General features: G+C 38.6%; 1 protein-coding gene across 1 annotated transcript in view; it reads right to left on the bottom strand.

Annotated features, from left to right (window-relative positions):
• Positions 1-11,143, bottom strand: part of SLC27A2 (solute carrier family 27 member 2) — a 60,979-nt gene extending 49,836 nt beyond the window's left edge. The window contains exon 1 of the mRNA XM_074294474.1: positions 10,311-11,143. Coding sequence (XP_074150575.1) covers positions 10,311-10,788 — 478 coding nt within the window. The 5' untranslated portion in view covers positions 10,789-11,143. The remainder of the gene's footprint in view (positions 1-10,310) is intronic.
• Positions 11,144-12,137: the final 994 nt, after the last annotated feature.

The raw sequence follows: 12,137 nt of genomic DNA, 5'->3' as shown, positions 1-12,137 counted from the left end.
AAATTGTTTTCATTTTCCTTCTGGGTGTTGTTCTCCCAATTCACAGGGTTGTGTAGCACATTTCAGGATGTATGCCCTAAGAATTTTAGTTTTTTTTAAAAAAATAAACATTTATTAAAATTCAGTTGTCATTATTTTATTATATTTTATTTTTGTTATAATGTACCTTATTTTCATACAGCAAACTAAAGAAAATAAAATCTTATTTTAAAAATCAGAAAAATCTTTTCAGCCTTAGCCTTTTAGCTGAAATAGCATCTTTCCAAATGGACCTGCTCCTGCAACCCTTCATTTTGCTATGAAAGGCTGTGGGTAAAATTTAACGAGTAGTCACCAGAGGCACAAACATTCTCTAAAAATAAAAAAAAATTGTCTTCCTTGAATACTTCAACCAGAGCCTCAGAGGATCTGGGCCACAGAAAAGAAAATAGCAAAAGGAGCCAAGGTGGGAAAAATGTCTAAAATAAAAATGATTCTTCCCTGGCTGGAGTCCCTGGGCAAGGGTAAGGGATTCCTATGGGCAGGACAGAAGAGGGTGGAGAACTCATGTGACCCCAACAAGAACTGGGTTCTGCCAAGCTGAGGCCACCACAACAGGAGAAGTAGCACTGGACAGAGTGTGAAACAATATCATAAAAGGATCTTAAATTACGAGATAATAATATCATTAGAAACTCCTTTGGAGGAAGGAAGAGTAGTAAAAGGGATATTATACCACCAAGAGGCCTAAAGACTGGGAGAGCTGCCCCCACTTAATGGGCTCTGAGATTCCAAGCAATCCTAGTTTGCTAACATAAAGCTTTCTACAGATTTTTTCTCCTATTATTTAATAAGATGATACCACTATATGTACCAACCTTCCTAATGTTTTATAGATAACATAATATTCTGAACTTGTATTTCTCTTGCATTCTCCATAAAGGTCCTACTCTAAGGCTATATACATTGGGTTCTTCAATGATATACCAGACTCTGTTCTGGAAAGCAATTTGGAATTATGCTCAAAAAGTTATCCAACTGGGCATACACTTTGATCCAGAAGTGTTACTTATATCTCAAAAAAGATAACTTAAAGGAGGGAAAGGGACCTTTATGTGCCAAAATGTTTGTGGCAGCCCTTTTTGTAGTGGCTAGAAACTGGAAAATGAATGGATGCCCATCAATGGGAGAATGGTTGGGTAAATTGTGGTATATAAATGTTATGGAATATTATTGTTCTATAAGAAATGACCAGCAGGATGAATACAGAGAGGCTTGGAGAGACTTACATCAACTGATGCTGAGTGAAATGAGCAGAACCAGGAGATCATTATACACTTCAACAACAATACTGTATGAGGATGTATTCTGATAGAAGTAGATATCTTTGACAAAGAGAAAATCCAATTCAGTTCTAACTGATCAATGATGGACAGAATCAGCTATACCCAGAAAAGGAACACTGGGAACAATGTGGACTACTTGCAGTTTTGTTTTTCTTCTCAGGTTATTTTTATCTTCAGAATCCACTTTTTCTTGTGCAACAAGAGAACTGTATGGATCCACACACATATATTTTATCTAAGATATACTTTAACATGTTTAACATGTATAAGACTGCCTGCCATCTAGGGGAGGGAGTGTAGGGAGGGAAGGGAAAAATTGGAACAGAAGTGAGTGCAAGGGATAATATTATAAAAATTACCCATGCATATGTACTGTCAATAAAAAGCTATAATAAAAAAAAAGCAAAAAAAAATGATATACCAGACTACAGTCTTTGGTGGGTTCTATTATGCTACAAAGGATTATTACAGTTCTTTTTAAAGGATTAAGTACAGTTCTGGTGATAAACTCTAGGCTGTCAAGGGACTAGATTAGCCAAGAAGGCAAAAATTTATTCATCTACAAGTTGATGATGAAAGGTTAGCCACTATGTGATGAAATCTTTGGCCATAGCAACCCATGAAATAAAGGGGAGAAAAATGGCCTTCTGTGATTTCCATCCTGTAATGATGGAAATAGACTGGCAAAAAGAGAGTAGAAGGTATAAAGAACTACAGTTTTTATCTTTTGTATAGAAATTAATCATTGATATTGTAAAGTGGGGCAGAGGGTGCTAATAGTCACAATTTTTAGATTATTTACAGTTATTTAAATAAATATGGAGTGTTCAGAAAGTCTTAGTGTAGTTTTGTAATTTAGTACCTTAATACTATGCTAAGACTTTTTGGACAACCTGTAGAGGTAGCTAAGTGTTGAGTGAATTGAGTGCTAAACCTGGAATTAGGAAGACCTAAATGCAAATTGGCCTTAAATTCGCACTCAATTACTATGACAATGGAAATAACATGAATATTGATATTTTTAAATAAATGAAATTAGAAGATATAGGGAAGTTTCTGCTAAATGGAAAAATGGCTCATGGATTTTCCTCAGAGATAAAAGGAGTTGATTTCATATACCTGATCAATATAGTCAAGACAACAAGTATTTATTAAGCACCTATTTGCAAAGTCCTATGCTAAGTATTGAGATATAATATTCAAAGGAATTCTAGAGGAAGAATTCCACTGTGTAGTTTGCACCCTTTATGAATAAAAGCCACAAAGGCTAAGGGGGTATTGGGAGGGATTGGCCTATAAATAGGAAGGCGTATACAGATGAGATCACAAATTCACTGATGTTTTCAAGAACAAGGTGGAATACAAAAGTGCAACAGAAGGGATGCAGTGTTATTGGTGTTTAGAACCGAAAGACATCCTCATTGAGATGGATGTGTAGAGAACAAAGAAAGTTTTATGGAGGAGATAATGTTTGAGGTAGGAATTGGAAAATAGAAGAAGGCAAGAAGCTCGTGTTGACATTGACATTGGAGAAAGGCTGAAAAGCCACTGAAAAAATTCTACGTTTAGGTGTGATCATGGATGTATTACTTAATGACATAGAATTAGTTATTGATAGCTTATTGGTTGGTGATTGTCAAGTCTGAACGCCACTATATGGGAGACATTCTAAAAGGGTAGAACTCAACCCAACAGTTTCTTAAAAGAAGTAAATATATTTTTAAAAATTGATTCATCACCATAACACAAAGGGAAAAAGAGGGAAATGAGGTTTTGTACAAGTGTACTCTTTATAAAGTTACTCTTACCAATTTGTTTCTAGAATACACACAGACACACAGACACACACACACATACACATATATAGTATAACTGCAATGTTACAAACATTTACTTCTGAAACCAGCCTGGCCCAACTTACCATTCCATACTCTAGAAGTTTCACTCCATTTAACTTGGATTAGATTATGCATTTTGGCTGCCTCAAAATCCCATTCTCATTAATATCATTGCTCTTAAAGAAATGCCTGCCTTTTAGCTAATGAGTCAAAAGGTCAGTTAATTTCAAAGAACAGTAGATAGGTTTGTACCTTAACAAAGAACTGCTATGACTTATATTCGCTGCAAAATTTTCTTTCAGTTTAAAGCTTGGATTCTTATTGAACTCTTTTCTCCTAATACTTCTGTTAGGAAAGCAGGAACAGTTCTTCTGTCAATCTTTTAATTTTGCAGATGAGTGATGGAAGTCCTAACTTAAGGGATAGGCTCAAAATCACACAGGTAGTAAAGTAAATATTTTATAAACATATAATCACTATTTCAGGGGATATGTTTTCAGAGATGAAACTAGAGTAAAGCAGTAAAGGCTTTGATATTGAGGAACCAAAATTTATAAGGCAATGAGAGTACATAATCTTTTTATCAGATGAAAGACAAAGCAGTTTACTACTTCTTTTTTTATCAAGAATTAGTAAAGTAGAAAGCTATCATATGGGTTGGAGTATCTCTTTTTTCCATAGGGTCTTGTATCCTGAAGTCCAAAGTCTCACCCTCACCCAAATAAATTTGTCTTTAAAATTTGAGGATACATTTCTTCTTGCTTGATCTAGATTTTTTTTGGTTCTTGTTGGGAACAGAATATTGTGGCTTCAACTCTTTATATAGCCAAATAAATGCAATAATCCATATTATAATGCCACTTAATTGTATTTCACATGGATTTTTTTTCAAGGTATTAATGATTAGTCTTAGTAGGGCTTATTAAACTCAAATGTGTAGCTTTTATTGCTTATACTTAATTTTTTTCTGGTAATACAGTTTCTTGGGAGATGACTAACTCTACCATTCTCAATCATTACCAATAATAATAAAAACAAAATCAAATATAATAATAGCTATTATCAATTATTATTATTATTATTATCAATATCATTATTATTATTCAGAGAATGGTCCTAAATTTAGTTGATTTCTTCAAATATGATTCATATCACAGTATTTTATTAGTATCCTTGAATCTTCAGAAATGTCACAATGATACTATTCATTCTATTCTACCCTATGTATCACTCCTACTGAATTGACTTGTTAGTACAGTGAGAGATTTAGGAGAAGCTTGGTTATCTGACTCCTTATTTAGTATTCATAGGATTATGAATATAAAACTGGAAGAATCCAGTTTGATCATTTTCCCAGATCAGGATACCTGCACCCCAGAGAAAGTAAGTAATTTTCTTGGGATCATACAGGAAGTAAGTAAGTAGCAGGGGTAGGATTTGAACCCATGTCTTCTGATAGTGGATCCAGTGCTCCCACTGTACAAATCTGCCTCCACAATACATAGTTTAGAATTGGAAGAGTCCTTAAAGATCATCTACTTTAATACCATTATTATATTTGTTTATTCATTTATTGTTCCTTCATTTAAAAAGTAAAGTTTTATTGTCATTTTTAAGGCCCAGAAGTCATGAACTGAATGCTTTATAGCCGTGATGGAGCAGGGCTAGGATCAAATTAGTATCCAGACTCCAAGTATAATGTTCTTGTCACTATTTCATGTATTTGCAGAGACCAATTTGGATGAGATATATGGCATTGTCTTGGACCATCCATGTTCCACTTGATGTTCACAGTTCTGCTTGTAATAATCTCATTCCCCATCCCTCGCTCATCCCACAGGCTAGAAGGGACCCAGGTCACTAGTCCAACTTCTTCATTTTAAAATTGAGGAAAGCAAAGTCCTTAAAAGGCATAGTATCATTACGGAACTGTGATGGTAAGAAGGAAAATGAAGGTTAATAATAAATGGAAGATTGGCTCTGGGGATTTTGCACCCAAGAGTCCAGCTTTGTCTCTCTTTGCTATGAGTCAGAGGGAGATTATTTTTCTTTAATGCTAATCTTGTGAATGTTTTTACAAAACCAAAACAAATCTCCCTTCCACCCAAACCAAGCCAGAATAAAAAAAAAAAACAACCATTATAATGCTCTAAGTTATACCATCAACACCAATAGATTGTAAGTCAAGTTATTTGCTCCAGCAAGCACAAAATGAGAAATCCATCCCTCCCATTATAATACCATATTTTTTTTGTCTCCTGGCCTTTAATTATAAGAAATTTCTAGTCTGTTAAGGACAAGCAGCTTTAGTGAGAAATAACCTGGATTTAAATTCTGTCTCTGACATCTATCACCCCCATGACCTGTTCTTAACCTCTTAATCCATCTCTTCAGAGATAGTGGCAGATTCTGACCAGCATTGGTAGCTGGAGTTTCTTTAGTGGGAGTATCTTATTTCAATGAAATTTAGACAGGTCTATCTAAAAAAAGTTATACTAGAATTTTCAATAATATATTTCTGTTGAGTTATTGAAATTATTTTGATTTGCCATACTGTGTAAGTCTAGGTAGTGAGTTTTAAAAAACAATTTCCTCCAAAACTGGTCAAGGCTTGAATTGGAAAGGACTTCAACTAGTATTGGGGTATTAGTACAATGTATTTGTTACATAGATTTTAATCTTCCACATTCTCAAATATATGTTCCAAAACTTGATCCATTTCTTTTTAGCCTCCAAGTTCTATTATACTTAAGAACTTCCTGGGCAAGGCTCTATGTTTAACAATTTATCTAATTTATCTATTACCTTAGTGTTGTTGATAAGTACTTGGAAAACATTTAAGAGTTTTCTATAGAAATGCAAACTACTTTTTGTATTTATTTTATCATCACCATCATCATAATCATTTTATGTAGGGGAAAAATAATCCCAAATATTATTTCACTGGATGATAGTCTATTGTCAATCATACTCTGAGAAGAGGCAGAATGATATAGTGGACTTGCGGGAAGGGCTTGGGTCTTTGATATGGTTGTGGGTTTTTTTTGGTTGTTAGGTTTTGTTTTTTTTAAAAAATATTATCACTGCTATACAGTGTTTGGTCCATGGTAGGTGATTTACAAATGACAATTTACAATTTATAATTACAATTTAATTCAATAAACATTTATTAAGTGCTTACTATATGACAGTGCATTTCTTTAAAAGAAAAAAGCTCCCTTTTTCCCCCCACAATATAGGCTGCAGAGCATTCAAATTAATGAAAAGGGCACTAGGCAAAGAAGTGGAAAACCCAGTCTAAGCCCTAATATTCTATTAACTTTCTCTAGCACTCCAGGTAAGTCAATTCACCTATTTAGGCCTCAGCTTTTTCATCTATAAAATGTGATTACTGGACTCAGCAGTAGATTATACAGCTGTTCCATTAGTAATGTGCTTATAGGCCCTTAAAAAATGGACATATTAGCTTCTGTGCTTAGAAACCTTGCTATATAGCATAGGATTCAAGTGGTACATTATGGGCTTACATGCTGAAAAATGGATATATTCTCTCAATTTGAGAGCAGTCAGGTGCTTTCAATGAGAATGAATGTTGTACTTGACGTCAGGGACATGAGTTTGAATTCTTCCTTGGGCGTTTATTTACTATCTGTGTGACCCTGGCCAAATCCCTTATTTTCTAAGTCTCAGTTTTTCTCATCTGAATGTGAGATTAGCCATGACTTACTTTATAGGGTTGTGGAGAAGATCAAATGAAATAAAATATATATAGTACCTGGCAAACCTTAAAAATGCATATAACTGTGTAGGTAACAAAGTCTTCTTATGATGGTCTTCAAGACATGGGAGAATACAGGTAAATGGCACTGTAAAATTTAAACCCTTTGGGTAAGCAAGCCTTCCTTACTTTCCCTAATTCAAAATGGAAAGCTATTTTCCCACATCCAATTATAGGCCTGTTTCCTGATATAGATTCAGGTCATGGTCTTAAGTAAGCACTTATCCATTGATACTGGCATTTTGGACCATCTTTGACACGTTATTGTTCATTTAACTGACTTTGCTGGAACTTTCTGGTGAATGATCAGAACATCTTAAAATATATATCTAGTTTAATCTCTGATTTTTAAAGGCTCTGACAAATATTTGTAGCAATTAAAACATTTTTTGGTGCTTGATATATTTTTAGCATCTGCCATATACATATACATATATATGCATGATATTCCAAAAATCTTAGTATAGTCATAAACTATTAAACACATTATATATTATTAAAGTTTATATACATATACATGCATATATACATATATATATAATGTGTATGTTTATATACATGTCAGTTGTGAAACTAGATGGCACAGTGGATAGAATAAGGGACCTAAATCAAGTCAGGAAGACCCAGATTTAAAATTCAGCTTCACTTATCATAGCTTCTGTGTGAGACATGGCACATATTATTTAATTATTTAGTTGTAGTTCTTCAGTTTTTATATTCATACAACTCTTTGTGACCCCCAGTTTTATTGACATAGACATTGGATAGTTTGCCATTTCCTTCCCATTTTCCAAATGAGAAGATCAAGATACAGACTTGCCAGAGTTATATAGCTAGCCAATGTCTGAGGCCAAATCTGAATTAATAAAAGAGGAGTCTTCCTAAATCCAAGCCCCACACTCTATTCACTGTGCCACCTAGTTACCTATATTCTGTACATATTTTTATAAACTTAAATGTATACATATCTCCCCATTGGATTGTAAGCTCCTTTAAGGCAGGACTGTTTCATTTTTGTCTTTGTCTTAGCATAGTGCCACGTACACAATATGTGTTTAATATATTTTTGTTCTAAGAGTCCTAGATTTTAGAACTGGAAGGGAACATAGAGATCATTAAGTCCAACTTCCTCATTCTACACATAAGAAAGCTGAAATCAGAATTTAGTGACAAGACCATGGTTATACAGATAGTAAATATTTGAGGTGAGATTTGAGCCCAGGTATTCCGACGTCAACTATCATACCATATTATGGAGCCTCTGATGCTTGTTGTTTATAAATTCATGTCTACAACTCTACTTGAATAGTCTATTAACAATTCTTAATTGGCCTCTTTGCTTCCAGGTTCTCCACATCATCCTTTACATAGCTGTCAAAATAATATCCCTAAAACAAACTTGACCATGTCACTACCCTGTTCAAAAAGTTTGTGGCTCTTTAATAGGCAAAAAGGGTAAAATTTGAACCCTGGAATTTCTCCAGTTGTTTGTGCCTTCCCTACCAATTAAATTATATCTATTTTATGTATGTTTTTTATTTCCTTATCTGTTGCTTCCTTCCAATAGAATGAGTTCCTTATGGGAACAGACTGTTTTACTGTTGTCCTTTGTCAATGGCTAATATATAGTAAGTGTTTGATAGGTCCTTGTTGAATTAAAATAAACTAGCCTGTCATTCACTACCCCCCCCCCAACAATATGGCTCTGAGCTACTTTATTTCATATTGTTCCCCTTCATGCACTATAGGTTCCTGACAAACCAGACTATTCACTGTTATGGAACTTAATATGCTGTCTCCTGCAGACAGACCTTTTGTATATGTGTGCTCTATATATGGTATACACTCCCTCCTTTCTGCCTTTCAGAATACTGATATTCCTTCCAGATTCAGCTCAGGTGCCACATCCTTTGTGTAGGCTCCACTTCTTGTTCAACTATTCTCTCTTTCTCTTTGAATACTTCCATGGTAGAGTGTTAATCACTCCTAAATATATATTTACCTGTGCACAAGCTCTAAATTCCTCCCTTCTCTCCTCCTAAATAGTTCTAAGCTCCCCAAGAGCACCAAAAAATCAGTACAGAAGGTCCACCCAACAAATTGGGAGAATTTCCTGGATTTCTCCTAATATATGGGGTATACCAGTGGAGTACTCTGGCTTTGAATAGCTAAGATAATATGTAAATTCTTCTATTTGGTTTTTAAAACTCTTTACAACCTGGATCTTTCCAGTCTTATTATACTTTACTCACTGTGTACTCTGTGACTCACGGACACTGGTTTCTTGCACGTAACACTATCCTCTCTCTGTCTCTCTCTCTCTGTCTCTCTCTCTCTCTGTCTCTGTCTCTCTCTCTCTCTTTCTCTCTCTCTCTCTGTCTCTCTCTCTCTGTCTCTCTCTCTGTCTCTCTCTCTCTCTCTCTCTGTCTCTCTCTGTCTCTCTCTGTCTCTCTCTCTCTCTCTCTCTCTCTCTCTCTCTCTCTCTCTCTCTCTCTGTCTCTCTCTCTCTCTCTCTCTCTCTCTCCCTCCCTCCCTCCCTCTCCCCCTCTCTCTCCTCCTCCTTCCCTCCCTCCCTCTCCCCCTCTCTCTCCTCCTCCTTCCCTCCCTCCCTCTCCCCCTCTCTCTCCTCCTCCTTCCCTCCCTCCCTCTCTCTCTCTCCTTTTCATTGACCCTGTTTTTCCTCTAGACTCAGCTCAAATTCCACCTTGCCCTTGTCCTCTGGGATGACCTCCCATATACTTTATACAGCTCTTTTACTCCTAGTTATTTGCATATTGTCTCCCGATTATAATGGGAACACCTTGGAAGCAGAAACTTTTGCCTTTATATGTCTAACGACTAGCATTTAGCAAGTGTATGTTGACTATTAGCACCACTTGTCAACCTCAGATGTATATAGAGAGCAAAGATTCCCATAGGTACTACTCTACAGCACTCCAGCACAATTCATTATAAAGTCTGGATCTCTGCCCCTAAAGTCTGCATTCATTCATTCAACAAATACTAAGCACTCGGAATTGTGCCAGGCATAGTGGGAGGTCCAGGAAACACAAAGAAGGGCAAAGTCTCTGTCCTTAAGGCAAAAGGAAATGGCATAAATGCAGATAAGAAAATACATAAGTAATTTAGGGAGGTGGAAGGCGCTTAGGAAAGAGTAATCAGGTTTGGCATTGTTGTGGAGAGAGCTCTAGAGCGGAGTTTTCCGAAAGAAGCCGAGGACTCTAAGATACAAATCTGCCACTCCTTCCACTCCCGCACCCCAAAGAAGATGCTTTTACAGTCATTCGATGGAACCCTTACGGGGAGGGAGATACATGTGCGGGAGGAAGAGGGGAGTGTGAAGGATGCTCGGCCAAGGGGCGGACTCACCCGGGGAAGACAACAGCACTTTGGCCCCGCTGCACTGGAAGCAATGTATAAGGGACTTGGCTCGAATGTTGCAGTTGAGACAGGCCATGGCGCAGCCCAATTTGGCCATCCCCAGCCACAGCCAAACATAGGCCGGTTCGTTGCCTAGAAAGACGGCGACGCAGTCTCCCTGCCGGAGTCCGAGGCGGTCGTGGAGCACACGCGCCACTTGGTTGCTCCGTCGGTCCATTTGCGCATAGGAGAACGTCTCATCTTGAAACAGTATGAAAGGCTTGTTCGGGGTCTGGTGCACCCGCTCCAAGAAGGCGCTCAAGATAGTGCGCACCGGCCGGCGTCTCGAGTAGCTGCGCACCCTTCGAGCTATTCCGACCACCGTCAGGAAGTAGTTCGTGTCCTGGAAGATGTAGGGGCAGCAGAAATTCATCAGCAGCGGGAGGAGCAGCAGCCCCGCCACGGCCGTGTAGATGGCGGGGAGCATGATGGTGGCAATGCCCCCTGTCCCCGAAAGGGCAGCGGGCGAACTCCGGGCGTGCAGCTCGACGCTAGGGGCGGGCGAACTCCGGGAGATGGGTGGCGGACGCGTGGGGGAGTGGGAGGGAAGGAACGAGGACCGGGAGCGAGCTCCAGGGAAGCTGCGGGAGAGCTGGCCAGGGAAGACTAGGATTCGGACTCTCGAAGACTAGCGACTGGATACCGGTGGGGCACCAACTCCGGGGACGCCTTTGAAGCGAGGGAGGTGAGGGGAAGAAGGACTAGACCCGAAGGCGGAGGATGAGTCTAGAGCGTAAGAACAGCAGATGCTAAACCGGTCGCTCCCGGGAGCCTGAGATGACAGAGGGGCGAGGCCGGCTGCGTTTTTAGGCAGACTGGGAGGGTGGGAGGGGGAAGAGGGAAGGTGGAGCTCCTTGGCCCAGTAAGCATCCGGCGGGGATAGAGTCCTCTGAAAGCCCCGCCCACGAGGTGGCCACCTGCGCTTAGGCTCACTTCAGCCGTAGGGCTCTGGCTCTTTAAAGCACCCTCCCACCCCGAGCTGGGAAGGAAGGATCGGCGTTTCTGGAGTCTTGGTTGGCATCCTCCCCCAAGAGTGACCGCTATCTCTCCAGCTGGTACCACGATCTTGTACTAGCCTCCTCCCTGGAGCAAGGTGTCTCAACTCTTTGTTTCCGACCTGTCCTTTTAGGGGAGGCTTGTTTTTTTCTTTTCACTTTCCCCAATTTCGAAGGACGTCCTTCATCGCTCTAGTCGATGTACTAAGTAGCCGGCGTAATTTCTAATGCTGCCAAGCAGTTTCAGATAGTTACAGGATCTGGCAGGCCACTGTTGCTAAGATGCAAAGCGGGCAGTTCAATCAGCCAACCCTGTCAAAGCTCAGTGAACTGAGCGCCGGCTTGACACAGGTACAGCTAGCTAAACCGCCCTAAATTACCTATTTATTTCGCGATAATACCGAGTTCCTGGGTTTCGCGGACTTGGGCTGTTAAGTCTTTCTGATGTTCAGATCTCCAACTACTTGTACTGTGTACTGTACTGTAGTGTACATTGCAAAAAAAATTTTTTTTTTCAATTACTTTTGCAATATTTCCCTTTCACTCTCTTCCCAACACACACACTCACTCCACCAACCCAGCCTAGAACAGTTCGGGAACAACATTTCACTAAATGCTTTATTTTTATTTTTAATTTTCATCTATTTATTTATTTTATAGTCAACAGTTACTCAGAAGTAAATTAAAAAAAAAAACATCGGTGGCAGCTTCAGGGAATGTATCTCTCTGATCCTTTGACCTCCCTTTTGTTGGTAATGGGGACTTTTCATAATACTTTACA

This window comes from Sminthopsis crassicaudata, chromosome 2, assembly GCF_048593235.1.
Source record: "Sminthopsis crassicaudata isolate SCR6 chromosome 2, ASM4859323v1, whole genome shotgun sequence".
NCBI classification, from domain to species: Eukaryota; Metazoa; Chordata; class Mammalia; order Dasyuromorphia; family Dasyuridae; genus Sminthopsis; species Sminthopsis crassicaudata.
The sequence above is the reverse complement of the archived record's forward strand: the minus strand, read 5'-3'. Positions and strand labels throughout refer to the sequence as shown.